This window comes from Lissotriton helveticus, chromosome 9 (assembly GCF_964261635.1).
Source record: "Lissotriton helveticus chromosome 9, aLisHel1.1, whole genome shotgun sequence".
NCBI lineage: Eukaryota > Metazoa > Chordata > Amphibia > Caudata > Salamandridae > Lissotriton > Lissotriton helveticus.
Genome location: NC_136070.1, coordinates 180,604,632 through 180,631,982, shown reverse-complemented (window position 1 = coordinate 180,631,982; position 27,351 = coordinate 180,604,632). Strand labels below are relative to the sequence as shown.

The 27,351-nt window shown below is 46.1% G+C and overlaps 1 protein-coding gene across 2 annotated transcripts in view; it reads left to right on the top strand.

The window, feature by feature from the left end:
• The window catches only part of SOS2 (SOS Ras/Rho guanine nucleotide exchange factor 2), a 358,219-nt gene that overhangs the window by 308,684 nt on the left and 22,184 nt on the right, over positions 1-27,351 (top strand). For both annotated transcript variants that reach the window (XM_078659714.1, XM_078659715.1), the window contains 3 exons: positions 54-226; positions 938-1,054; positions 10,564-10,825. In XM_078659714.1, coding sequence (XP_078515840.1) covers positions 54-226; positions 938-1,054; positions 10,564-10,825 — 552 coding nt within the window. The remainder of the gene's footprint in view (positions 1-53; positions 227-937; positions 1,055-10,563; positions 10,826-27,351) is intronic.

Below are 27,351 nucleotides of genomic sequence, written 5' to 3'. Positions count from 1 at the left end.
GTGTGTAACATTCCAAGCTGCACACACATTTTGATCGTCTTTCTCTTTAACAGGAATATATTTAACAAATATTCTAAAAACTGAAGAAGGGAATCCTGATTTTCTTAAAAGACCAGGAAAAGAATTGATAAATTTCAGTAAAAGAAGAAAAGTGGCTGAAATTACTGGAGAAATTCAGCAGTACCAAAACCAACCCTACTGTTTACGAATAGAAGCTGATATAAGGGTATGAAATAAATCTAACAGTGCTGCATAAAAATTCATGTTTTGTTGCACAGGGCATCAATGTGAAATGAACAAGATCATAAGAACATTTGTTTCTGGATCGATATGATAGGTTTGTGAGTAGTGTAGACCAGAATTGTTTTCGGAGTCTTTTGGTTTTATACACTGATTTTGGTAGTTTCCCTTATGTTGTAGGATAAACTAGCATTTGACATGCTGCGCTTGTATGTATAAAAGAATGAAGAATTACTCCAAAAGTATTACTAATATTGAGAATGGAAACCGGTCTTAGTTAGATACAGCAAACTAATCCAATGCAATTGGATGAATACAGTTATCACGATAACACCCACGTATGGCATTCATACAGTGATTTTACTGGCCTCACCGAACATGACACTCACAGGGTGAATCACAGTTCCCAGCAGACTTATCTCAAATGAAGTAATCTGATAAATTAACAAGTATGTACCAGGTATTTTTACATGACCAATGCCAAGCAAGAGATCCAGAAGCAATTGCTTTTATAGGATTAAGAATCTTACTGGCGATAACACATATGATATAGAACTTAGATTGTAGCTGAATACATTTTCTGTTGGACTTTCTGCCTTATACGTTCTGTTTTGCAACTTTAATTTGTGGCACACAAAGTTCCTCACTTATTAAATCTTATACTAATGTGACTGGCACTATTCTTATGTCATTTTAGAGGTTTTTTGAAAATCTCAATCCAATGGATAACGAATCAGAGAAAACGTTTACAGACTACTTGTTCAACAAATCTCTAGAAATTGAACCTCGAAATTGCAAACAGCCACCTCGATTTGTAAGTGTTTTTCTGGACTATTTTAGGCATCTTAAGATAGTCAGGAAAAATAGTGCATGTATATTTCATGATGCTGTAGGTCTGTATAAATTGTTTTTAAGTTGTTGCCATTTATTGGCAGTTATTGTGTCCTCCTTTTTCTTGCTGTAATGGCATTTATTAGCAAATATTAATGCTTTAAACCGAACTTCATTTTACTACGTTCTGTAATCGCATATCTTTTCACCAACTATGTATGTATAGGAACTTATTTAGAAATGTTTTTTTAATGTTGTATATAAATGTTTTAAAAATAGTTGTACTCAACAAGAAAACTTGTAGTTTACTGCACTGCACATAGTATCAGTCTGAGCTATGAGCTAGCTTGGATTCTGAGCTAAGAGCTAGCTTGGATTCTGAATATGGGTTTCAGGAAGATAAGGTGGAAGGTACTCTCCTCATTTGCATAATCACTTTATATTAACAATAATTTCTAACACGGTTTATCAATTTTTCTCAAACTGGATGTCTTTTCCACTGGTGTTTGACACCAAGTTCTCAAATGAAACCCATTTGTGAAATATTGAGTAAAAAAAAAAAAAAAAAAAAAAAAAAAAAAAATCAGTTTGGTGGATGCAGTCAAAATGTGTAACCTGGTTTCCTTTAGGTCCATTGAATTTCTCTGTCGGTGCATTTTTGATTATTTCGGTCTATCAAACATTTGTCTCCATTACCTAATTTGTACTTTCTCAGAACCATGTTTTTTTTTTATTTCTAAAGCGCAACACTTATCCCCTAGGGGATAGCACGACGCTGAGTAGCAACTAAGATATCACACAGAACAAAGGATATTATAGCATTTGCTAACCCAGAAAAGGCCAGGTTTTAAGACGAATTTAAGGAAGGAAGGAAATTCCACTGAACTACAGCCAAATAGGAAAAGGATTGGCCTGCCGATCTAGTTTTTCTTATCCTCTTGATTTTAGCCAGGGCCAAATCACTGGATCTTAGCTCTCGAATGGGTTTATAAAAATCCACTCTGATTTGTAGGATCTCTGGGCCCTCATCATGTAATGCGTTATGAGTGTAGCACAAAGGTTTAAAATCGGCTTGTTTGCGCATAGGCAGCCAATGTAGAGTGGTTAGACAGGCTGAAGCAGATCCAAACCTGTCTATATTGCAAATCAGCTTGGTTGCTGCATTTTGGATTAACTGCAATCTTGAAAAAAGGTAGTCAACCATGCCTAGAAACAATGCATTGCCATCGTCCAGTCTGCTTGTTATAACGGCCTGGACCATGGTTTTGCACCAAGCTATTAGAATCCTTCTCAGTAGTTTCAGAATGGCAAAGCATTTGCCACATGTGGTCTTAACATACTCTTGCATTGAACGTTGGTCGTCAGTGATGACTCCTAGGTTTTTGCGGATTTCTTGGACCATTACACTAGCCCTCAAAACGTTCCTCCACATCATATGGGAGAATACAGTACTACTGAAGACAGATAACATGACAGCCAAGTTTTACATCCAGAGGAAGGGTGGCACACATTCTACCCAGCTCTCTGCACTAGCACAACATATTTGGCATCGGACAATCCCAACAACATTCAACCGCTTCAGGAACATTTGCCAGGAGTGAAGAACAACTTAGCGTATCTGCGCAGCAGGATACATCATCAAGTCCAAGTGGGGGAACTCCACCAACCAGTCCTCCACAAGTACTTCCAATAAGTGGGAGACCCCAACAACGGACCTGTTCCCCACTCCCAAAATTGCAAAATGCCAAAAATGTGCCTCTAGGGACTCGTACCTGCGGTCTATGGACAATGCACTGTGGATAAACTGTCCCCCGCCCCCATCCAATACATGATGAGAAAAATGAGGCAGGTGTCCACGACCCTTATCCTGCTGGCACCAACTTGGGCCACAACCCTCGTATGTCAATCAGGCCTTACATAAAGCTCCCACATACACCATATCTTCTCACGCATAATCGGGGCCAACACAGGCACCTAGACCCCAAATAGTTGAACCTCGCAATTTGTGACCTGAAGTCTTAGAGTTTGTCTATTTCAACCTCCCAGAGGAATGCATGGCTATATTGAGAGAAGTGTCCAAACGTTCTATACCATTATAGTTGTAACCCACACTCTCTAGTATGAGTATTCTCAGTTCCGTGGTTTGGTGCTTTTTAAGTAAATGAAATTATGGAGTTCAAGCTAAAACAAAAAGCAGCACATAGCTACCAAGTGACTGTCTATCATGTGCCATCAGCCAGCAGTTTGTGCTGGGGTGTTCAAACCGAAAAGCATCTAATGAATGTAAGAATCAAAATGCAACACACAGTAGCCCAAAGGTCTGAACTTATTGAAGTGCCAAGCATAACATGGGGACCCTTGCCAACTATGTCCAGTTTAAAGAAAAGTAGTTTTCATAATCAGTCCGGCTTGCTTCAGTCTTATGGTTCAGTGGCTTGGTTGGGTGGATAGCATTTAACGTACCAAAATAAAGGGTTCTACCAAATCCCATCGATCTTCACGTACATTTTCTAGGCTTTTCGAAGTGCTCCAACATCTCCTCAGGAGTAATATACTCTATTAAATACACTTACAATACAATAGATTTTAAAAATGATTCGATTTGTATGGATTTGAAAAGGAAGTGTTTGCTGGGGTAGTTGCTTTTGTTTTCCAAACTGTTTTTTTGTTTTAGAAGTGTACTGCACTTGGAATCAAATCATCCTGAAATTAACCATTAACAATGCATATTTAAATGGCACAATATTTGTATGAATGGCCAACAAAAAACTAAATTAACAGAATAATTTTCCTTTTAGCGTTAATCTAAGAAAGGAAATGGTTGTCGTCCTATCTGTGGAACATTGCCTAGTTGTTCTGAATTAATGACTTTCCATTATGGGCCGTTGCTGTGTACTTTCAAAATGTATCAGTATTTTACTCAATCAGTATTTTACTCAATCTCACGCTACAAGTGCAATGATATTAGAATGGCTCGTCTGTTAATCTCTTTCCAAATATAATCGTATGTGACTGTAACTGATATTTTTATGTCTGATCTTAGAACATCTGCAATACTTGAAAGCGGGAATATAAGACGTTAGTTTTCTTCAGATAATGCAGACTGCAGCACCTCTAGTTTTTTTAATACTAGAAACAGCCTCTAAGTCTTAAAACTTTGTGATGGCTAATTCACATCCAACGCCTACCTTTTGTTTGCTGCTTGTTGGAGTTCAATTGAAGGTAGTGTGTGTTTCGAATCTAAAGGTGGGAAACCTGAATGTTCCCAAAGCCTGTAAGAACAATAGACTTCTAAGCGGCAGCGCATGCGGTATCTCAGGTGAGACCTAAAAACAGTAGCTCTTATGACATGGTAGCCCACTTGACTTCAAAGAAGTTAGTTTTCCCTTGTACAAGCGCATTGCTTCTGCAGTCATTGCCACCTATTTCCCAAACATTATCCTACTGTTTTTTATAACCTATATCGGGTCAGTTTTTAAATGTAATAGTATTCATTGAATGCTGGTAGACCTCTACAGCAGTTTATGCAACTCTCTTACTCTTTTTCATCTTCTACAAATCCTCATTTACAAATCCTTTTAATTTACTTTTCATACCAAAGTGGGTAGATTTTCATGTTCTTCCTTCTTGTTTTTGGTAATTGCCCTGCCAGCTTATATATATGGGTCTACTAAAGTCTCATATTTAACGATTGTCTAGTCATCTGATTGAGCATACTGTCATACTAGACTGCGAGAAAGAACTCCCTGAATGACATCAGTTAGCCTTCACTCATCATTACATTTCATTCTTACAGTGGCCCTGAGACTAAAGATTTGACTGTGATTGTCACTCTGGTTTAAAATGGGAAAAACCAATGACTGATAATATCTGAGTGCTGAAATCAGAGTTATTGGAATTAATTGGCCTCTTAACACAAGAGGGGTCTTAAATGTGTCCTAACCTCTTGTCTTTTCTCACTCAGTACCCAACACATTTTGAATAGAAATAATTATTTATGAGCATACAGCAGTGCATAAATTATTCCACCCAAGTTGATGGAGTCCTTATCTCAGAGGTACATGGGAAGTGCCACACAGAAGATGCACATTTGCCGTAATCAGCTTAACAAAACCTGACATTTAGTGTAAGTAGAGATAAAATCCACTTATCCCAGCATTGTTTTTCCTAGAGGTAAAAATAATGCAAAAGACGTCATGCTAGCCATGTCGGGGCGTGGCTAGCCATCCAAGATGGCGGACGCGAGCCTTTAACCCTCTGCTCACATCACCTCGATTATCCTGTTAAAACACATGTAACTCCGATCTGTCGGACCAAAACTAGGCAAAATTAACCTCTGGCATACCAGGGATCATACTTGGTGAAGCGAAGCAGCTGTGTGATATGGAACTGAACCGCAGAGGCACATGCGATGAAAAAACTGAAATGGGCACAGGCTGCAGGCAGGGGAAAACTCTGCCACGCACTCCTTTGAATGGGGGGATAGTATACGGTTAAGAAGTGTGGTAGTGGCAATGACAGAGAGGCTCAGCACAAACTGAGTCGGAGACCGGGTATGCAGCAAGGAATCTCGCCGCAGTGAGGAAACGCAGCCCTGCGAAAGCAGCAAAGAAACCCCCTGCTCTGGTAGCTGGGTGCGGAGCCCGGCTGAAGTAGGAGTGGGGTCGGGCTGATCTGGCACAAACACGGAAATCGGTGCCGGGGACGCCAAAATAAGCTGAGAAGGATGGCAATGTCAGAGCCTGCAACAAGCAGCGCCTGGCACTGTTTCAGCGTAATCGCACTGGCCCACACAAAGAAGCTGACACAAGGCAGCGGTCGACGCGACCCAAGTGTGAAAGTGAGAGTGCTGAGGCCTGCGCCAGGTGCGCAGCAGTCTCATACCCGTGGCCTGGGGAGGTGAGCCCTGAACTGAGACCATCTGGGGGGAATCCGCTGACCTGGCCATTACAGCTAGGCCCTTGTGGAGGCGGAGCCTGTGGCCTGCATCACCCAGACCTCGCTTAGTGGAGGGTGGGCGCCGTGACCGTGCCTAGCTGGAGGATCTGCGAGAGGCCGGATCTGGCACTCCCATCGAGGGAGGATAGACGGCGCGACACGCAGGTCGCAGCCTCAAGGAGGGGGGGGCCCCCTCCTGACCGGACCGCTGCCTCAAGAACCACTGTGATGATTACCCCACCACCGACCCTTCGCGCACATCAAAGATACTTTTCACAGCAACGACGAGGGACCAAACCCCAGGACCCTTTGCCACGAGCAGACTGATACCGCGTATGATCCCATGAGGCCTTAAAATCTGTTTGGTATCTAAAGCCCCAAGGAAGCAATGTAAATAAACGTGGGGCACCTTGCAAAAAAAAGAGGCTCTAACAGCGGACTTCCTTTCTGCTACTTCCCCATCCGTAGGAAGGGGGCAAGGCTCTGCACATGCACAGCTCGTAGGTTACATGCTGTTAACTTGAAGAGCACTCCCACAAATTTGAAGGAACTTCAGCACTTGCGAGTGTTGGAGCCCATAAAGAGAAGGAGTGAAACCGCACTGGACCAGCCAGCTGGCACCAGATGATAAATCGCAGAAACGTTGTGCATCCCTCCTGCCCTGCATGGTCCTTGACCACTCTGGCCTAATTTGAGGCTCCAGACAGGTGTACCCTGATCACCTATATTCCTTCTGCACATAAATTAGTCATGAGTCACCTAAGTACAAATGCACAGCAACCTGCCGCACACTCGGAGGCCAAAGGAGACACAACGAACGGGATACGAATGTGCAGGAGAGACCCCAAATCTGGCGCTCTAAACCAAAATTGACTCTGACCTAGCTGCGGTGGAGAAAATAGGTGCTGTCCGGACCTCACTAGAGTCCAAAATAGAAAAGGTTGCATCTGACTTAACCAAATGGTTTGCCGCCTCGCTAAGGTACCACACAGCAATCAACCTATCGCCACTCCGACATCACTGGGAAGAAGACATATGCCACCAACTCGCAAACTCCGAATGGTCCTCAGTACTAACAAGCTCAACACAAATTCCCAGGAACGTACGCCAACGTCAAATTAAATTCTAAATCATACAGAGAGTGTACCTCACATCCGCAAAGATCAACCAATACTTTAAGTGCCGAGACGCCGCATGCCCCAGATGTTCTCATTTTTGCGGACCTGCTGAATATGCTCTGGGGATGCCCTGTCCTGCTTGAGTACTGGAAAGCAGTGGCAGACACTGTTGCAATGCACAGACCGCATCTTCCTGGCCGAATGGCACACATATATCCTGCACTTGTACCTTGGGAAACCGTCACAACAGAGTCACCTCCAGGTTTTTAGACTTGAGGATAGCTGTGGCGAAACTGCTGATTACCAAGAGCTGGAAACCTTCTGATCCCCCTCACATAATAATGTGGAGACGTTCGCTGCTCACATGGGCTAAGGCAGTTGCACTCCACCGGGAAGATACTCTAGGTATCCACAATGTCCCTTTCGCCACCAGCTGGTATGTGATACTGGCTGCCTTAACTCTCATTCACAATAATAACACACCATCCCTAAACCCAGCAGCTGCCACGCCCTAAAGCCATACACTAGTAGGGAGCACAGTGAAAGTTGTGGGATCAGGATAGTAAACAACGCGTATGCACACACCCGTTCCATAGCATGCTAAGAACTACTGCCAAAATACTTGCTAGCTGTGCCAACCTAATGAAAGTACCATCTGAGGAGACCAGGAGCCAGTTCTGTTGTTAAGGTTTACTCCCTATTATGTTTTAATTTGTCACTGTTTTGTTATAAACCGCCTCCATAGTTAGTAAAATATTAGGTATTACACAACGAAACTACTGATGCACAGCACACTTATACAACTTCTGAACATTTGCATTAACCATTAACCAATGCTGTAGTTTGTAATTTGTAAAATATGTTATGCTGAGCACGCTGTGGCAGAGAACTCAATGGCCAATTATTAGTAATACTGTTAATTGTATGTATACTGTTGATGCATTCATCAGAAAATCTCTGTAATATGCAACTACAAAATGCAAAAAGTTTGAACATTTGCACAACTCATGTAATCGCGAAAACCTAATAAAAACAGATTAAAAAAAATAAAATAAATCCGGGTCATGTCATTTGAGTATCTGCATCAAAAACGACAGTGAGGCCAAACGAAGAAGGAGAGGTACCAGCACGAGGAATCACTCTTGTTTAAAAGAACCCCCATTCACCAACCTAGTTGGTGACATGCTTCATCATTGGGTCCCCACCAAAGAGGCTAAATGCGCACACTAAGGCGCACCCTAACCTGTGGGGGATGTAGCCAACAAAGTCACGGTTTATCCGTTGGGGTCTTCTCCCCTGAATCCTGAAGGCCTCAACGGATAAATCGTGAGTTTGTTTGTTACATCCTCCACAGGTTAGGGTGTGCCTTAGCGTGCGCATACCGCCGTGGAAGATCGGTCCTGACGAATGCTTCGCCAAATTGCACTTCTGAAGCAGAAACATGTTGACCATTCTTTGCATTTAGTTTACACAGGATGTGCCTGGTCAATTTAGCAAGCTGACGAACATCTGCATCACTTGTTTTTTAATGATACCTGGTTTTCCACCATTACGATTCCTCTGGGAATAAACCAAGGCATCTTTTAACCTGCACATCATCACTGTTGCGCTCACATCACCCTACGAATACCTGCTCCGCTGTAACACAGGCGTCGTAGCACGCCAGGGAGACATTTGGCCTCTCTGGTGGGGACCCAATGATGAAGCATGTCACGAACTAGGTTGGTGAGTGAGGTTTTTTTAAAACAAGAGTGATTCCTCGTACTGGTACCTCTCCTTCATTTGGCCTCACTCTTTAGTTGTTTTTTATATTGATTATGGGGAACCAAGAGTGACTCCCCGAGTATCCCTCCCTCTCTTGTTGTTACTATATATTTGAGTGTCTGCCCCATAATGTGGGACAATTGAAGCAAGTTCAGGATTGTAGAGTAAGATGCAAATCATTCTTAAATGTTAGAAAAATTGTTGTGACAAAGAAGGTCTGCATTTCTTTATCTTTGTATGTCCCAGTCTATAATTTACATTGTGAAAGCGGAACAGACACCTGGCATGCATTAATTATTCCATTCTTTCCTTTAAACTCTTTTCACCTGGGCTGATGCAAAGGCTGTGTCAGACAAGTGCCGCTCTGAACTTTGTAGGCACCAAAGTATACTCCAGCGGGACCAGAATTCCACTTAAAGCCTTGGCTATTTAAGAATCGGTAACCCCTTTCATGTTTGTCTTCTTCTTAGCCCTCTGGACGACTTTGCTTCTGAAGAGGAGGATTGAGTGCTTTACCTTAAGCACATGGATAGAAAAGCTAATGTGTCTCGTGTACTGCCACACACAAAATTCCAAAGACTGTTCATCCTTATTAAACTGGACACCCATTGCTTGTGAAAAAGCATTTCTAATATTGAGCACGGAACCTGATAAAGTTGTGGGCATCCGTACCATTCCCCCAGAATTTCTTTGATTCATCTGATGTGTTCTGCAAAGAGCTGAGGACTGTACAGTTGGCTGTACTTTCTCATATGTATACAGTGAGTGAATAATACTGTGATGTACTAGGTGGAAACAGTACCACACAGTCCTTCTTGTAGGTCAATGTCTGAAAAATATTAAGATTAAACATGTGGTTTTGGAACAAATTACAGACATTGACAGGACTCATACCTGAGAACTCATGTAGAAAGGTTTGCAAGATAACTAAAAGTAACTCTTGGCTTAGCAGGTACTCAAAAGAACATGAGGATTTGTAGGTTCCGTTGCCAAGTGGATAGTCAGGGATACATTTACTAGATGTCACCTCCCCTTTCAAAGAGTTTTTCCATGCTTTCATTGGTGTGACTCATGAGCCCAGCAACATGGTGTAATAAAAGATAATATACTTTTTTTATTCATGCCAAAACGTCCTTTACTAATTGGACAAAACAAGTAGTCATTTTTCGGGCCACCACTGACATAAGACTGACTGAATAGGGCTTTGTCTCCGTCCTGTCAATGAACATACAGCAGTTATTAATGAAGACCCTACACATACTAGAAATCCTGGTGAATCAGCCCATGTGATGCCTCCAACTACTGTAACATATTCCAAGACACTGGACCAGAAAAAGTCTTCCCTCCTCTGATATGCACTTCCTTGCAAATTCTCTGTCATCAGATTTACAACTTCAGATATTCAATAAAGCACTTGAATCAAATAAATATATTGGTGGTGGAGAACTACAAGCATAGGTAAGTAATGTATTTTTACTCATCAGATACTCCTAGTACTTTTGTTTGGCTTTTTCTAGCCCTGCTCATACGTTGGCTAGAAGTACATGTTTTACTGTTAATGTATTTTGTATACATGTCTGGTTCTGGTTGGTTTGTGAATGGGCCTTTGCACCAATTGCTTCTACTCAGCCTTGGAAAATGTATAATTTTACCTGTATTTTCTTTTTTTTAGGTCAGAAAAACAACCTATTCATTAAAGTCGCCTGGAATAAGGCCTAATAGTGGCAGACATCCGTCGACTTCAGGCACTCTGCGTGGCCACCCAACACCACTGGAAAGGGAACCATGTAAAATGAGCTTCAGCAGGATCACTGAAGTGGAGCATGAACCAACCACTACTCCGCCAACCTCTCCAAATACACCTTCTACACCACCAGTATCTGCTTCTTCAGAACTCAGCGTGTTTTTAGATATTGACCTGAACAGTTCCTATGGTATGAACAAGCAATATTATCTTGTAAGAAGAAATATTATGATGTATTCTGTTGTCTTTATAGTTTTCTTGGTGCCTTTTTTCTGACTTCCCTAATAAACAGTATCAAGAATACCTTTAATGAGCAGAAGCTCTGAGCTCACTTTATCTGCCTGCACTGTGACCTCCTAAAGAATACATGTGTTGTGAGCAAATAGACCTCTCCAACACATTTATTTAGCTGTTTTGCCTTAAATTGTTTAGTTGATGGTACATAAGTGTGCTTCTAGCTTTGTCCAAAGAGTGGACTTCTAGTTTCTTTCATTATGTAGAGTAACATAAACTGAAAAGGTAGATGTGACCTGATGGGCATGAGGTTTATAAAAGAAGATCTGGACACTGTCCCTTTTATGCAGCAAGCTGCCCAACAATCTAGCATGGCATACAGTGTCAGTTGGCCTCAGGGAATGTTTCCGCTCCGCAAAGCACATATCACAAACACTGGGCTTTTCATCTGTTTTCTCAAATAAATGTTGGCTGGTTAGCTTGTGTTCTCCCCTAGTCGACATTTTAATCCTTATCTTGATAGTTAAGAACTTTTTCTGCAGTTAAAGTTTCCTTTCAATAGCTTTTATTATCTTTGCTTACCATAGAGAACTTGTGGCCGCTTTCAAGATAGTCTTTTTTTTTATGGATGTGTTTATTGAAGGGAAGTGCCTGTAGCTATATTTGTGCTTGTTTTATTATGTTCAGCTCCATGTCTGGAAGAGGCCCAGCACAGCAAAAGGATGAGGGGGAGGGAGGGAGGAACTGCCCTTTTCAGTTCTTTCTACTCTGTAGTCAATACCTCTAGTGGAACTGCACTGAGATTTGAGGCAGTCTGTTCATTTTTGATATGCAAACCTGATCATTGGGCAAGAAAAAACCTCCACAGAGGCATGGTGCCCAATATATGGGCAATCGAATTGAAAGCAAGCTTCGGCCAAGGCAGATCCTCTCCGTCCAGAATTCTTCAGATATCTGCAATGTTTAATTCATCCAGGCAGAGATGGCAAGAGGTATTAGAATCTCTTACAGACTCAGGCAACAATTACTTTGAATGACACAATAGGAACGATTAAGCTAAGTGTCATAATGGGGGTGAGTGGGTAGGTTGGTTGCATATTGAAGAAGGAAATAGTGTAACTTTTGAATTAATGTAACCGCATGGGCGCTGCGGCGATTTGCGCGCTATGCGGCTTATTTCAAAAAGCCGCGTTAGATGACGAGCTCAGCTCGTCAGCGTGCGAGCGGCGCAACTGATGACGAGCTGAGCTCATCATCAGCGCCGAAGGGTTTAAATGAATCACAAAAACGTTGTTAGAAAATAAGCCATCACGAGATAATGCAATGTTTCACAGAGAGAAAGTGACAGGACTATCCAGGCATGGAGAGGAGAACGGGAGAGGGAAATGAGTGGGTGGAGATAAATAGAGTGTAGATTGAATAAAAGCAGTTGGGAATCCATCAGGGTTTGTGAAGTCATGAATTTATTGGGGCTACTGTTAGAGTTCCAATTAATGGAAAATACTGTGAGGGGGAGTTCCCCTCACTTTTGCATTAATGAAAGGGTGGTCTATCTAGGGAACTACTGACGGAGTTGGAAAAAGAGAAATTTGTCACAAAGTCTGTTTACTGAAGACATATAATACGACCTACACAGACTTTGAAATTGATATTATGAACACGGAGAGAAATCAGTTTGACCACTGGCTGCACAGCTAAAACTAAGTGAATCACACATGGCAGTATATGCTATACAAGATGGGAAAAGATAGGCACAGAGACACCCACACAACATTCTCGAACTGGATTTGTAAAGCGCTGCTTATCCTTATCACCCGTGAGGGTATCCTTCACTGGGGGTTACTACTGCTGGGTGTAGTTAGTCGAACAGCCAGGTTTTTCAGACCTTTTCTGAATTCCTGCAGGGTGGGGGAGGTCTGGAGGGGGAGGTCCTTCTAGGACTTGGTGGCAAGGTAGGAGAAGTAGTGGCCACCACTCCTGCCTTGTTGGAAGTGGGGAGTGTGGGCAAGGGAAAGGGAGGAGGTGCACAGTTATCTGAGGGGTTGGTGGAAGTTCAACCTGTTGTTGATGTAGGCTGGTCCATGATTGTGCAGGGCCTCTGTAGGTGTGGGTTAGCATTTTGAACAGATATCTTTTGTAGATGGGGAGCCAGTGAAGTGTTCTGAGGTGAGAGGTGATATAGGCCTGCCTCAGGAGGAAGAGGACCAGCCTGGCCACTGAGTTCTGAATGATCTGAAGTCTGTTTAGCAGCTGTGAGGTGATACCCATATAGTGGGTCTTGCCATAGTCCAGGCGGCTGGTAACGAGGGCCTGGGTGAAACTGTCAGATTTTCATACCGGGTCTGATGTTAGTAGCGACCATTTTCCCATCAGCGTTACAGTTGTCCCTAAAAATGTGTCTTTGCACTCTACCACCATTAGCCAGCTAACACAAAGTTCATTAACCGTGAACAAGGTGAATGGTTTCACAGTTAAATGGGCAAAGGTGGACCCAGCCAAAATCACCGAGAGGGTTCTCGTAAAAGCTAGACCTTGGGTTCTTGACTGCTTAAATCCAGACTCTTCTCCACAAACAATCATGACCAGCTTTCAGAAAATCTTGGAGGTAATTAGAGAGGAGTTTACAGCCAAGCACAAAAACAAAAAGTGTACTACTGAGAGATGGTTCAATACGAAGTGTCGAAAGGCTCTTTCAAATCTAAAGGCAGCCCTCTGCAGATCTACGAGGGATATCTCGGAAATTTCCAGCTTAAGGAAACTCTATAATTTAGCCAGAGCAGAACGTAAGAGAGAAATCAAGCAAAATCTCTGGGCACAATTACACAATAGTTGCCATAGGAAGGACAGCGCCCTCTTTTGGCAAGTTATTAGATCACCTTTCCTGGCCGATTCATCAACAGGACAGCACCTAGATGTTGCGGTAACAGCCGATGAATGGGTCGACCATTTCTCTAAAATCTTTGGGAACTCTCAACTAGATCCTGCAGGTGAAGATCAGAGCGGAACCAGCAAGGCGGAGAGAAACTGTTACCCGATTAACACCCACTTCAATTACGTAGAGGTCGCGAAAGCTCTTAAAGCGTCTAAACCCGGCAAAGCACCCGGACCTGATGGAGTCCCGCTGGACTTCTTCCTTCACAACCCTGAGCTTTGGTCTCCACTTCTCACCCAGGTGTTGGCTGCAGCTGCAACAACTGGGTTGATAGATTCATGGTCGACATCAATCCTGCTCCCCATCTTTAAAAAAGGTAACCGTAACGACCCTGCCTGCTACAGGCCCATCTCCCTTCTGGACTCCATGGGCAAAATTGCGGGTCGGGTGGTCTTGGATCGACTTCAAGCCTGGGCCCAGACCAATAACATCATGACCGACCTGCAATATGGTTTCCAGAAGGGTCTTGGGACTGTGGACCAGGCTTTGAACCTTGCCCTCTTGATGGGGAAGTATGCAGGAGCCAAAGAAGGTAACATTTGTCTTGTGTACGTTGACCTCAGTGCAGCGTTCGACTGTGTCCTGCACTCCAAACTCTGGGCTATTCTTAGTGACCTCGGGGTGGACCCAGCCCTTATTGTTTTCCTCCGAGAACTGTATTCCGACGCAACGGCTTGTGTCAGATTTAAAGTTAACGGCGATCTCTCACCCTCTTTTTCAATCGGAAAGGGTGTAAGGCAGGGATGCGTACTGGCTCCCTTCTTGTTTAATCTTTACACCAACGGTCTTGAGCTGGCCATGCTAGAAGGGAGCCAGGATTTACCACAGATTAACCATCGCCCAATACCAACATTGCTATATGCAGATGACTCGGTCATTCTTGCCAGAACATTGAACCAATTACAAAAGCAATTAAATAAATACTGCTCTTTTATGGGTTCTCTTGGCCTTAGAGTCAACATAAAAAAAACCTTTACTATGCATGTTGGCCCTAGGGTAAAGAATCCCAAACCAATTTTTGTCGGTAAAACAAAGCTGGAAATAACATCCGCCTATCCGTATTTAGGCATTTTGGTGGATGACTCTTTAAGCTGGCGACAGGCCGCGGCCAGCAGAAAACTTCTTTTTCAGCGTGCTACAACGGCCCTGGTTTCTTTTTCCAGGAAACTTGGCAAACCTGCTCCTTCTGAACTGCTCAAGATATACTACGCAAAATGCCATAGTGTGGCCACCTATGGCGCAGGAGTATGGGGGTATGGCCCAACAGATTCTATCCAGATAATAGAGAACAGGTTTGTTAAATACCTGCTGGCACTTCCACAAGGTGCCCCGAACTATGCTTCCCATAACGAGCTAGGCATGGATTACATCACTGATACCATACGATCCCAACCAATCCTTCTATGGCATCGCATATGGACAAAAGCTGAGTGCCATTTAACACGTTCTTTGATTAAAGACTGTATGGATCTAACAAATTGGCGAAGGATTCCATGGCTGGTTTACGTGGGTAATTTTTTCAGAGATCTTGGACGTAGCTCTTTCTTCGAGGATCCACCTAGTGTGGAGGACATTTCGAGAAGGGAGCTAAAAAAGATCTGCTTGAGTCACCTAAGAGAACTCCGTGGCTCAATTGAGGTCTTAAAATCTTCCAATTCCGAAATTTGTGCAGTTCAGACTGTTAAAGGTATGCAACCCTATCTGTTATATTACCTGTCTAACCATGAGAAATATCTCCTGACAAGATTCCGTTTTAATTCTTTTTTTTGTTTAGTCTCCTTTCCCCAAATACAGAACTGGTCGAACTCTATCGCGAACTGTCCGTGTGACGGTGTATCTACCCAGTCAACAATCCATGTTATTTTCTTTTGTAAATTCTCTATATTACCTCGGAAAACCTGGATCCTACCCTTCTTCGTTTAATTGGTCAAAGGTCATGCTATCCAGCGTTTACCTCCTTACAGCTTTTGGACTCAGTATACTTCGCAAAGTGTATAGCTACTTTTTTAAAAACTACCATTAAGATGCGTCATGCTCTTGATTGTTAAATGCCCACGTACCTAGAAAATGGAACTGTATTTATTATTTTTATTTCCTTTTTTGTTTTATATTTTGCTATAAATGTTTTTTATCTATGTACTTTTTATGGTTTCAAACAAGTGGTAACCGAATAAAAGATTATGAAACGAAACGAAAGTGCATCTGGTGCTGGGGGTAAGCCCTTTGAAGATTTTCCAGAGCATGCGGAGAGTGAGGAAGCAGGCTAAGGATGCTGCGTTTATCTGTTTTTTCGTGGGTCGTTTGCGGTCAAGTATGCAGCCTAGATTCCTGGCATGTTCGGTGGGTTTTGGTTATAGTCCCAATACTGCTGGCCACCAGGAGTCCCCCGTTTTGTCGGTGTTGAGTTTGAAGCAGTTGTTTTGGATCCAGCTGGCTACGCTGGTCATGCACAGGTGAAAGTTGGCCTTGGTTTTTACATGGTCTGAGGATAGGGAGAGGATGAGCTGAGTGTGGTCAGTGTAACATTTATTTATTTATTTATTTATTTATTTTTAGAGTTTATGATGTTCATACCATACGAGGGTGGCCAGAGGGCCCATATATATGTTGAACAGGGGGGGGAGTTAGAGATGTCCTGAGGGGGACGCCGCAGATATTGTCCTTTGGCCACGAGGTTTAGGGTGGAAGGCGGACACTCTGGGTTCTTCCAGGGAGGTAGGATACGATTGTACATACATTTGCAAAATTCTTAAAGCATCTACATATATGAGAGTCAAACCACACAACAACCAGAGTAGAAGACATGTTCTTTCTTTACTAAATAGGAAGTACCTAAAATCTTTCTTCGGCAGAGAGTTACTGGCAGGTAGAATTACATTAGTGGAAATAGACCAAGCCCTATCCAGTTTATCCAACAACAAGTCCTCCGATAACGACTGCTATCCCAGAGTTTTATCAAATTGGCAGTGCTCCCGTAGCAAAAATGTTACATGCAGCATTTAAGTAAGCAGATGCTGAGAGCCCATTTAACGCATTTTCTAATAAAGCAGTCGCAGCTATGAGGTGTAAACCAAACAATGATCATCAATAACGCTCTATATGTAGATCAAATTCATTGCTAAATCCAAATAGGAAACTTTTGATGAACAAGACTGTGGAAAGCTATTACATTATAAATACATGAATCTGTGGTAGGATTTGTCCCCAGCAGACATTCTATGCACCATCTCCACACGCTTTCACATCTACTGTGGTACTCAAAGGACTCCTGCTACATAACCATGGCTTTCTCTCTTGTTGCAGAGAACGCCTTTGAGTGGGGCTACCGTTTTTATAGTGCTGGAAAGGTGTGACTTAAAAACGAGTGTTATATCTCAAGAAAAATGTCTTTTAAATAATCCAGTGACAAAGGAACCTACGGTGGATTCTTGTCCGATGTCTTCCCTATACAAATGGGTATACAAAAGGAACAACCACTCTTGTTGTGTAGTTCTTACTAATCCGTAGGATCGACGTATTGTTTGGACAACATAAACTAGGGTTCTGTAGTAGGGGATCTCTGTGTATAGTCATAATCTAGTGAATAGTCCCGCCCATGTGCGTGGACCCCGGCAATCAAAAATAATCTCTTAAGTTGTCAAAAAATTGCAGAACTGCAAGGACACTTAAGAGAAAATTTAAAGACAAATAATGCAGCCTATATCCACAGGCTACACTGTCCAGTACTTCAACTAGAAATTCCACCAAAAATCCACAAACAGCAAAGCCTGTCCAGATTTCCCTTGCTTTTACTGCAAAACCCCTCAGAAATGATAGAGAGGAAGGCCTGGACAGACAAGCCCCATAGGCTGCCATTATGTGGCCCAAACAGGATACTGTGCCTTTAAGGAAACCTTCTAGAACCTTCTCCCAGTATCCCAGAATGCATAGCAGGTCCCACTGATTTCAGTTCTTTTTTCCGGCTCCTGCTTACAGGACCCTGGCATTGAGCTCTCCCTTGTTTTCAAGGGTTTATTGCATGTTTTGGCACTTTTGTATTTTAAAAGTGTTGCAGTTTACTCTCTTGGTGTTCTCTTCTCGTCTGTGTGCTGCTTCAGGTGTTTTAGGGCTCTAAAATGCCTGGACTCTTTGTGAAGTGTCCAGCATGTGAGAGGAAGAAGGCCAGAGGTGATCCACATGATGTCTGCATTGTCTGCCTCCCTGGAGATCATGTCCCTGAGGAGTGTGTCATCTGCCAGCAGTTTACCACTCGCACTCTGAAGGAAAGGGCGAAGATCAGGCTGTCTGGCCTTGAGGAGAGGCGCCTGCAGGCTGCAGGTGGGTCTGGGCAGTCCGGGAAGGTTCCCTCTGCCTCTGCTGAGGCCTCTGGGGGGCTCCCCAGAGGCAGGAAGCCCAGCAAACGGTCCCGGTCTCCGTCGACGTCGATAGCGTCGACGACGACGTCGAGAGGGATGACGGCGGTGTGCTCCCCTTCTCCCCGGGGCTCCGGGTCGAGACATCGGGGCGACTCGACGTCGAAGCCACCGCGGACGAAGCCGCCGTCGACGTCCTCTTCGTCGTCGACGTCGAGGGCTTCATACCGACGTCATGGACGGAGCAGTCATCGGCGCTCGCCGTCGAGGCGACACCGCCGGTCGACGTCAAGGGGATCCTCGACGTCGAAAGCATCCAGACGGCGGCGACGACGCTCGCCGTCGAGGAAGGACCGTTCAACGTCGCGGGGACGCGCGACGTCGCGGAGGAAGAGGTCGACGTCGAGGGATCGGCGTTCGACGTCGAGGGATCGCCGTTCGACGCCGAGGAAGAAGAGGTCGGCGTCGCGGAGGCGGCGTTCGACGCCGGAGTCACGGAAGCGTCCTTCGACGCCGGAAAAGCGACGCTCGACGTCGAGCAGACGGAGGTCGACGTCTGGGAGTCGGTCAGGCTCTCCGAAGCGTCGCAAGAGGGATTCTAGTCCCAGAAGTCACACTGCTTCCAGTGGGGGGCGCAAGAGGAAGCGTTCTCCGGCTGAAGGGGCGGGCTCTCAGCCCTCTTCGCCTAAGGGGTCACCGGGCACGGTGTACTCTGCGGTGTACACTCCTTCTCGGCCTCGGTCGACGCATACCCCTGTTCCTAAGGCGGTCACTCCTCCTCCTCCTCTTCCTAAAGAGGATCCTCCGACACTGCCTCCACTTCCAGCGGACGACCCGCCACCGCCGGTCCCTCCGCGTGGGCCGGCCCCGCAGCCGAAGGTTCCTCCGCCGAGGTCCACTTCGCTGCCGTTTTTGCCTGTACCTCCTAAGGGGACCCCTAAACCTGCACCCAAGGAGGCTCCGAGGAGGACCCCCCCACGGAAACCGGTGGGGCGGCCACGGACTGGCAGGTCTCGCTCTCGCTCTCGCTCTGGGAGGCGGGACAGGTCGCGACACAGATCTTCCACGCGGTCGAGACGCCGCCATAGGAGGCGCGAGTCTCGATCCCGTACGGGATCCTCTGGTTCCAGGGAGCGTTCTCCTACCCTGTCGGGATCACCGGACACGAGGCTGTCCCCAATTGATGACCTGGTGGCGTTCCAGGATGTCCTCTTGAGGGGCGCTGCGAAGCTGGGCATACCCCTGACGGTGCCCACGCCTAAGACGTCGGTGATCTTTGAGACGTTGCACCAGAAACACTCGTCTCGCCCTCTACTGCCTCTGGTACCGGGCCTGGAGGAACCAGCTATGGACCTTTTCCTCACCCCTGCGGTGACAAAGGCGGCGCCATCTAGGCTGCTGAGGAAGTGCCGGGCCCCGGATTCGGATCCGGCTTTTCTGAGAGCGGAACCCCCTCCGGACTCGGTCATTGTGACGGCGGCACGCAAACAACATGCCTCCGCTCCGTCATCCACGGTCCCCCCGGATAAGGAGTCCAGGTGGATGGATTCGGCAGGGAGAAAGGTCTGTGGAACAGCCGCCACCTCCATGAAGGCTGCGAGTGCCACGGCGCTGTTGGGTCGGTACGCCCGCGCCCTCTGGGACTCCCTTGAGCGTTTTGCGGAGCACTTGCCTCGTGAGCAGCGTGAGGACTTTCAGGAAGTGCTGAGTGAAGGGATGCTGGTGGCCAACCAGATCATCAGCGCGGCAGCGGACTCTTCCCTGTTGGCTGCTCATGAGTTTTGCCATGGCATCAACCAAAGACGTCACGCCTGGCTCCGTCTTACGTCCCTGAAACCGGACGCACAGCAGAGGGTAGCCAACCTGCCGTTCTCCGGCAAGTCTCTTTTTGGGCAACATGCGGACGACGAGATGGCCCGCATGAAGGCGGAGGCCGAGACGCTCACGGCGGTGGGCCTCGAGAAGCCTAAGGAGACGAAGAAGACGTACCGCCCTTTCCAACGGCGGTCCGGTGGGCAAGGCCGTGGACGTGGCCAGGCTTCGGGACATTCGCAACAGCAACAGCAGTTCCGTAAGCCGTTCCAGAAGCGCCAGAGGGGCAGGGGAGGCCAGCAGTCGGCTCCGGCGCCCAAGGGCCAGGCTGGGTCTAGGCCCTAGGAACTTACTTCCCCCGGATCCGTTACCCACTCCGGTAGGGGGAAGCATCCAATTTTTTCTGGCAGAGTGGAGAAAAATTACTCAGGACAAGTGGGTGCTGAATATTGTTTGCAATGGATACAGTCTTCGGTTCACCAGCCCGCCTCCATCGATTCCTCCGGTCAGCTCGCGGTTTCAGCTCTAGAGCTCCAGGTGGAGGCCGATACCCTGTTAAGGAAAAGGGCGATAGAAGACGTGCCTCTGTCCCAGAGAGGAAGAGGCCTGTACTCCCGGTTCTTCCTGGTTCGCAAGAAGGACAAGAACGAGTTCAGGCCCATTCTGGACTTGCGACAGGCAAACAAGTGGATTCGCAGGGAAAAGTTTCGCATGCTGTCGTTGCATCAGATTTATCCTCAGTTGCAACAGGGGGACTGGCTCTGTGCCATAGACCTACGAGATGCGTACTTCCATGTGCCCATTGCACACAAACACAGGAAGTTCCTGCGGTTCCAAGTCGGCACCAATCATTATCAATACACAGTACTCATTCGGACTGAAGTCTGCGCCGAGAACATTCTCGAAGTGCATGGCGGTGGTAGCAGCGCACCTGAGGAGGAACAAGGTGTTTGTCTACCCGTACCTGGACGATTGGTTGATCAAGGCAGCCTCCTTCTCGGAAGCGCGAGAACACTTCCAGAAGACGTGCGTTCTCTTGAACAAGCTGGGGTTGCACATCAACATGGCCAAGTCTGTCCCGACTCCGGTCCAATGCATACAATACTTGGGAGCCGCCATCGATACGCTGTCAGCAAGCGTGTCTCCTTCGGAAGAGCGACGATTATCTCTCCTTCGGAAGGCTCAGGTTCTTATGACGACTCCATCTACAACAGTGAGGACGGTGTCTTCTCTGCTGGGATCGATGGCCTCTTGTATCTTCCTGACTGCGCATGAGACCGCTGCAGGAGTGCTTGGAAGACCAGTGGGATCAGAGGACAGGATCCTGGGACGACAGGATTCGACTGTCTCTGCATGCTCTTCAGTCTCTGAAGTGGTGGTGTTCGGCGGAGAATCTCCTCAGAGGGGTTCCTTTTCACAAGGACATTCCCACGCAGACTGTCGTGACGGATGCTTCTCTCCTGGGATGGGGAGCGCACTCCGGGACTCTGCAGATTCAGGGAACGTGGTCACCAGTGGAGGCCACGTATCACATCAACTTCCTGGAACTCAGAGCTGTTCACTTGGCGCTGAAGGCCTTTCTTCCGTCCTTCCAGACCAGCTCCCTGCTTGTGCAAACGGACAACACTACCACGATGTACTACCTCAACAAGCAGGGGGGCTCGAGATCCCGCACTCTGTCACAGGAGGCGCAGGCGATCTGGCACTGGCTCCTGGCCAGAGGACTGACGATCACGGCTACCCATCTGCCAGGTGTGCAGAATGTTCAGGCGGACGAACTCAGCGGACTCATTCAGGAAAACCACGAATGGGTCATAAACGACGATGTACTGGGAGAAGTCTTCGCAAGGTGGGGGACTCCAGACGTAGATCTGTTCGCCACCGCCGAAAACAGCAAATGCCGAGACTTCGCCTCCAGGTACTACCAGCCGGGGTCGCTGGGGAATGCGCTATGGATCAGCTGGTCGAACAGCTTTCTGTACGCTTTTCCACCCATTCCCCTGATTCCGGCGGTACTCATCAAGCTGGCCCGGTCCAGGGCTCGGATGATCCTCATTGCCCCGGAATGGCCCAGGCAGTGGTGGTTCACGGACCTGCTTCACCGATCTCTCCTTCCTCACATTCGGTTGCCGTGCAGGCCGGACCTTCTCACGAAGTTCGGGGGGCGGATGTTACACCCCAGCCTCTCGTCTTTGAGTTTGGCGGCATGGCTCCTGAGATAGTGCAATATGGTCATCTGAATCTGCCCGAAGATTGCATGGACATACTGAAGGAGTCTAAGAGACCTTCCACTAGGACTTCATATGCTTACAAATGGAAGAGGTTTTGTATCTGGTGCCAGTCTAGGAACCATGACCCTACAACCTGCAAGGAAGATGTCATCCTTCCTTACCTTTTACATTTGGCGCAGTCTGGCCTTAATGTTCATTCCATTAGGGTTCATCTTGCTGCGTTGACTGCCTACAGGAAATGCCCTTCACAGACTTCTTTTTTCCAGATCCCTGTGATCAAAGACTTTCTGGAAGGATTGAAGAAGGTGTTCCCTCCTGTCAGGCTTCCCTCGCCTTCATGGGAATTGAATGTGGTGCTGTCCAGATTGATGAAGGAGCCTTTTGAACCCATTCACAAGGCTTCGTTGCAGCACCTGTCCTGGAAGGCGGCGTTCCTCGTGGCCATTACATCGGCCCGCAGGGTGAGTGAAATTCAGGCGTTGTGTTGTACTGAACCTTATACTGTATTTCATGCTGCTAAGGTTGTGATGCGTACTCACCCTAAATTTCTTCCCAAGGTTATTTCTGATTTTCATGTCAACCAGACCATAACTTTACCTACGTTTTTTCAGAATCCTTCCTCTCCGGCGGAACGCTCTTTGCATTCCCTGGATGTTAGGAGGGTGTTGAATTTTTATCTGGATAAGACCAAAGATATTCGTAGGTCAGACCAATTGTTTGTCAATTATGGATCAGTCAGGACGGGTCTTGCTACCTCTAAGCAGTCCATTTCTAGGTGGATTGTGTCCTGCATTCAATTGTGTTACCAAAAAGCTAATAAGACCTTAGGAGGTAAGCCTAAGGCTCATTCCACCAGGGGCAAAGCTGCCACGACAGCCTTGCTCCGTAATGTGCCGATTGCAGAAATCTGCAAGGCCGCCACTTGGAAGTCGGTTCATACCTTTGCTAAGCATTACTGCCTGGACTCTGATGCCAGGGCAGACGCTCAGGTTGGGCAGGCTTCGCTGCGGAATTTGTTCGCACAGTAGTGGCGTTATGTTCTTTCTCCACCGCCGCTTTGGTGTGGGGATGGGCTTGCCATTCTATTCACTAGATTATGACTATACACAGAGATCCCCTACTACAGAAGGAGTAGTTTCTGTTCTGTAACTCCAGTTCTGTAGTAGGGGTATCTCTGTTATAGTCCTAAGCGCCCGCCCTCCTCCCCGGTGGAGAATTGTTCATGTAAGTGATGCTACAGGTCTGGCGTTTTTTACGCCTTCAAAAAGAACTGAAGTCAGTGGGACCTGCTATGCATTCTGGGATACTGGGAGAAGGTTCTAGAAGGTTTCCTTAAAGGCACAGTATCCTGTTTGGGCCACATAATGGCAGCCTATGGGGCTTGTCTGTCCAGGCCTTCCTCCCTATCATTTCTGAGGGGTTTTGCAGTAAAAGCAAGGGAAATCTGGACAGGCTTTGCTGTTTGTGGATTTTTGGTGGAATTTCTAGTTGAAGTACTGGACAGTGTAGCCTGTGGATATAGGCTGCATTATTTGTCTTTAAATTTTCTCTTAAGTGTCCTTGCAGTTCTGCAATATTTTGACAATTTAAGAGATTATTTTTGATTGCCGGGGTCCACGCACATGGGCGGGACTATTCACTAGATTATGACTATAACAGAGATACCCCTACTACAGAACTGGAGTTACAGAACAGAAACTACTCCTTTGCTGCTAACACTGATTCTGGAAACCCCCCACAGGTTATGTTGGCCTATAGGCCAACTAGCTCACAGTGCCACCGTAAGCCCCCCTAACCTATGAGGAAGCAAATTGTTTCTGGCAACCATTGAACATGACAACCCTGACCCCTCAGGCATCGTGGAAACAGTACAGAACCTTTCTCTCTGTCACTCATGCTCACTTATTCTCAGAGAAGTATACAGAGAATACACAGTGGGGCGTTTTCAATAAATTTATTGAACCAAGGTTATTCTTGCATAAAATACGCGTGCTGCAATGATTAATAGACAGAAGCAGATAAAAGTGATTACAAGCACCAAGAGCGTGAATAATGAGTTCTATATGATGCAAAAACAATGTATATATGTTGGCCTGCAGCAATTAAGCGTACTACTATGATGCAAACCCTACTCTAAGTGTATGTAGAGTGGGTGTAGGTGTGAAGCCAAGAATCCCCCCCAAGGGGCGATCCAACGCCATTACCTGATGGGATAGAATGAAGGACCGTCTTGGTCACAAACTGGACCCCCTCAAGAGATGTCAGACCGCTGCGTGGTGATATCTCAGCATGCAAGGACCTAGGGTGCCTGCAGAAGTGCCTCCTCTGCTAATCTATTGGGATGCTCATCTTTTATAATAGAAAACAGCCTTGCGATGTATGTATAGATTAGTGATGTTATGGATATGTAGGTAGCCATGTCGCCCCGTGAATGGCGATAGTGATGACATTTGTACATAATGCGAAACGAGACCTTGTACATGATGTTCAGGACGTTGTGATAATGTTCGAAGCCAGATGTGTAAACAAGTTTATTTTCAGGGAAACTAATCCAACATTGTTGTGCACGCACATATGTACAAAAGGTCACCGCGAAAATGTTTTTTTTTAGGACAATGTAATAAATACGCTGCTTCACTACATGGGCCTAACTTGGGAATATGACACCCTCCCCTTTCTTGTTAACCCTGGAGTGATTGGCAACAGCCTCACAAGTGACACATGAAATTGGCAGAATGACTACCTCCGTAGGAGAGATGAAGGGTTTATTAGATGCAGATGACATTATGCTCTCACTCACAAATCCCAGGAATTTAATACAGGCACTGATATACACATTTTCTGGTTTCTATGTCAACACACTGGACTAGGCTAAATATGAGGAACTCCCAAAGTCTTGGTACACCGTTGCAACAGACTTAGAGGGATACAATCAGGGCCAGACTGAGAACCCAAAGCAGCCCTGGCAATTTTGTCAGGCCAGCCCATGAGAGTGCGCAAGTGTGCATTGCTGCTTTTGTTACGGGGGGGCACCGCTGCAAAACCGGCCCCCAGTAACAATACCAGCCCCAACTGCTGAAAACCCGGCCCCCTCCCTCCCTTCCAGCCTTGCGAGGAAAAGCCCTATGCCCACTACGGCCAGTCTGGCCCTGGATACAATTTCAAATGGGCCAAAAAATAATCGCTGATATCTGAGAATATGTATAGATACAGATTTGACAAATACGGTTGCACATAATCTAAATCCTCTACTTCGGAAAATGACCATTTACTTCTGCAGATGGAAAGCACCCAACTTATATTGGGATAAGTACAAATAATTACAATTATAACACCCGAATTTGCACTATGCATTGGGCATGCTCCCCATAACTCCCTAATTGCAGAGTCCATTCAACTAGGACTTAAAGCTCTTTACTGGGACTGGGACAGACCTCAAAATGAATCTCTCGAAGCTTTATGCACATTCAACATCTGGGACTTCCACACATTGCCACTTATCATGCCACCCAACACATAACGAAACTAACTCATATCGTAAATTATTCTACGTCACTAACAACCTGGGCACATTTTGAGACAGGCACACTTAAACAGTATTTTTTTATGAAAGACCTATGCGCAGCCACCCAACCACTGCTTTGGGGATGACCTTAGTGACGTACTCACTGTTAACAATATGACTTACATTGCACAAAGCCCTGAAAGTAGATCCATACATAAGAATAAATGCCCTGATATGGCACAAAGGAAAAGTGACCCTGCGTAAACACTGCATATGCTGGAGAAAATGGGCAGAAAAAGGGATCCTATCTTTTAACCATGTAATAACTATTGAGACTATAAACTCTTTTGAGGACTCAATCAATCAATCAATCAATCATAGCACTTGTATAGCGCGCTACTCACCTGGAAGGGTCTCAAGGCCCTTGGGGGGGTGGGGCCGCTACTGCTCGAACAGCCAGGTCTTGAGTTGTCTCCTGAAGGCGAGGTGGTCCTTGGTCAGCCGAAGGTGGATGGGGAGGGAGTTCCATGTCTTGGCCGCCAGGTAGGAGAAGGATCTGCCTCCGGCGGTGGCTCTTCGGATGCGTGGAACGGCGGCGAGGGCGAGGCTAGCGGACCGTAGCTGGCGGGTGGGCGTGTGGAAGGTCAGGCGGTCGTTGAGGTACTTGAGGCCCAGGTTGTGGAGAGACTTGTGTGCGTGGGTGAGGAGCCTGAACGTGATCCTCTTGTTGACGGGGAGCCAGTGCAGGTTCCTCAGGTGGCCGGAGATGTGGCTGCGTCGAGGGATGTCCAGGATGAGTCGGGCGGAGGCGTTCTGGATGCGTTGGAGTCTTTTCTGTAGCTTGGCTGTGGTTCCGGCGTAGAGGGTGTTTCCGTAGTCCAGACGGCTGGTGACGAGGGCCTGGGTGACCGTCTTCCTGGTTTCGACCGGGATCCATCGGAAGATCTTGCGAAGCATGCGGAGGGTGTGAAAGCATGAAGAGGAGACGGCGTTGACTTGTCTGGTCATCGAGAGGGAGGAGTCCAGAATGAAGCCCAGGTTGCGTGTGTGCGAAATATAAACTAGATGAGGGGCAAACCTAGAGATATTGACAGTTGAAACATTGTCACAACCCTTTACTGCCTGCAATGTATCCCTAATTCAGAAGAACAATGAACATATAGAAGATGAGTTAACCAGCCTTTTTGACATATTAACAAAACTGTACTCCACACCCCTTATGATACAGAATACCCAAGAGCGATACAAAAACCTTGCGCTTGATTACACAACAGAAGAATGGAAATGCACAATAAAGTTTTGAGATATTCCCACCTAAACTGTACATACTAAAAGAATATGACACAATTGATGCAGATATGGGGCATGATTTCAACTGTTGGAAGATGTAAACTAAAAGGCACATTGTATAATTTATTATGGACATATGCTATCATTGCTGGGCCAACAACTGGCGTACACTATCGAAATGTACCCATCTTCCCTTTCAACCATATAAGAAGCTGGTATTACTGCATGACTACAGATATTCCAGGCGTTCTCCTTTCATGGTTAATATGGATGGCAACATCACTGCCGGTGACTATTTGAACTATGCTACCATACCCAGTTCCTCTCCCATTTAAAAAAAAATATTATTTGTACACGTTG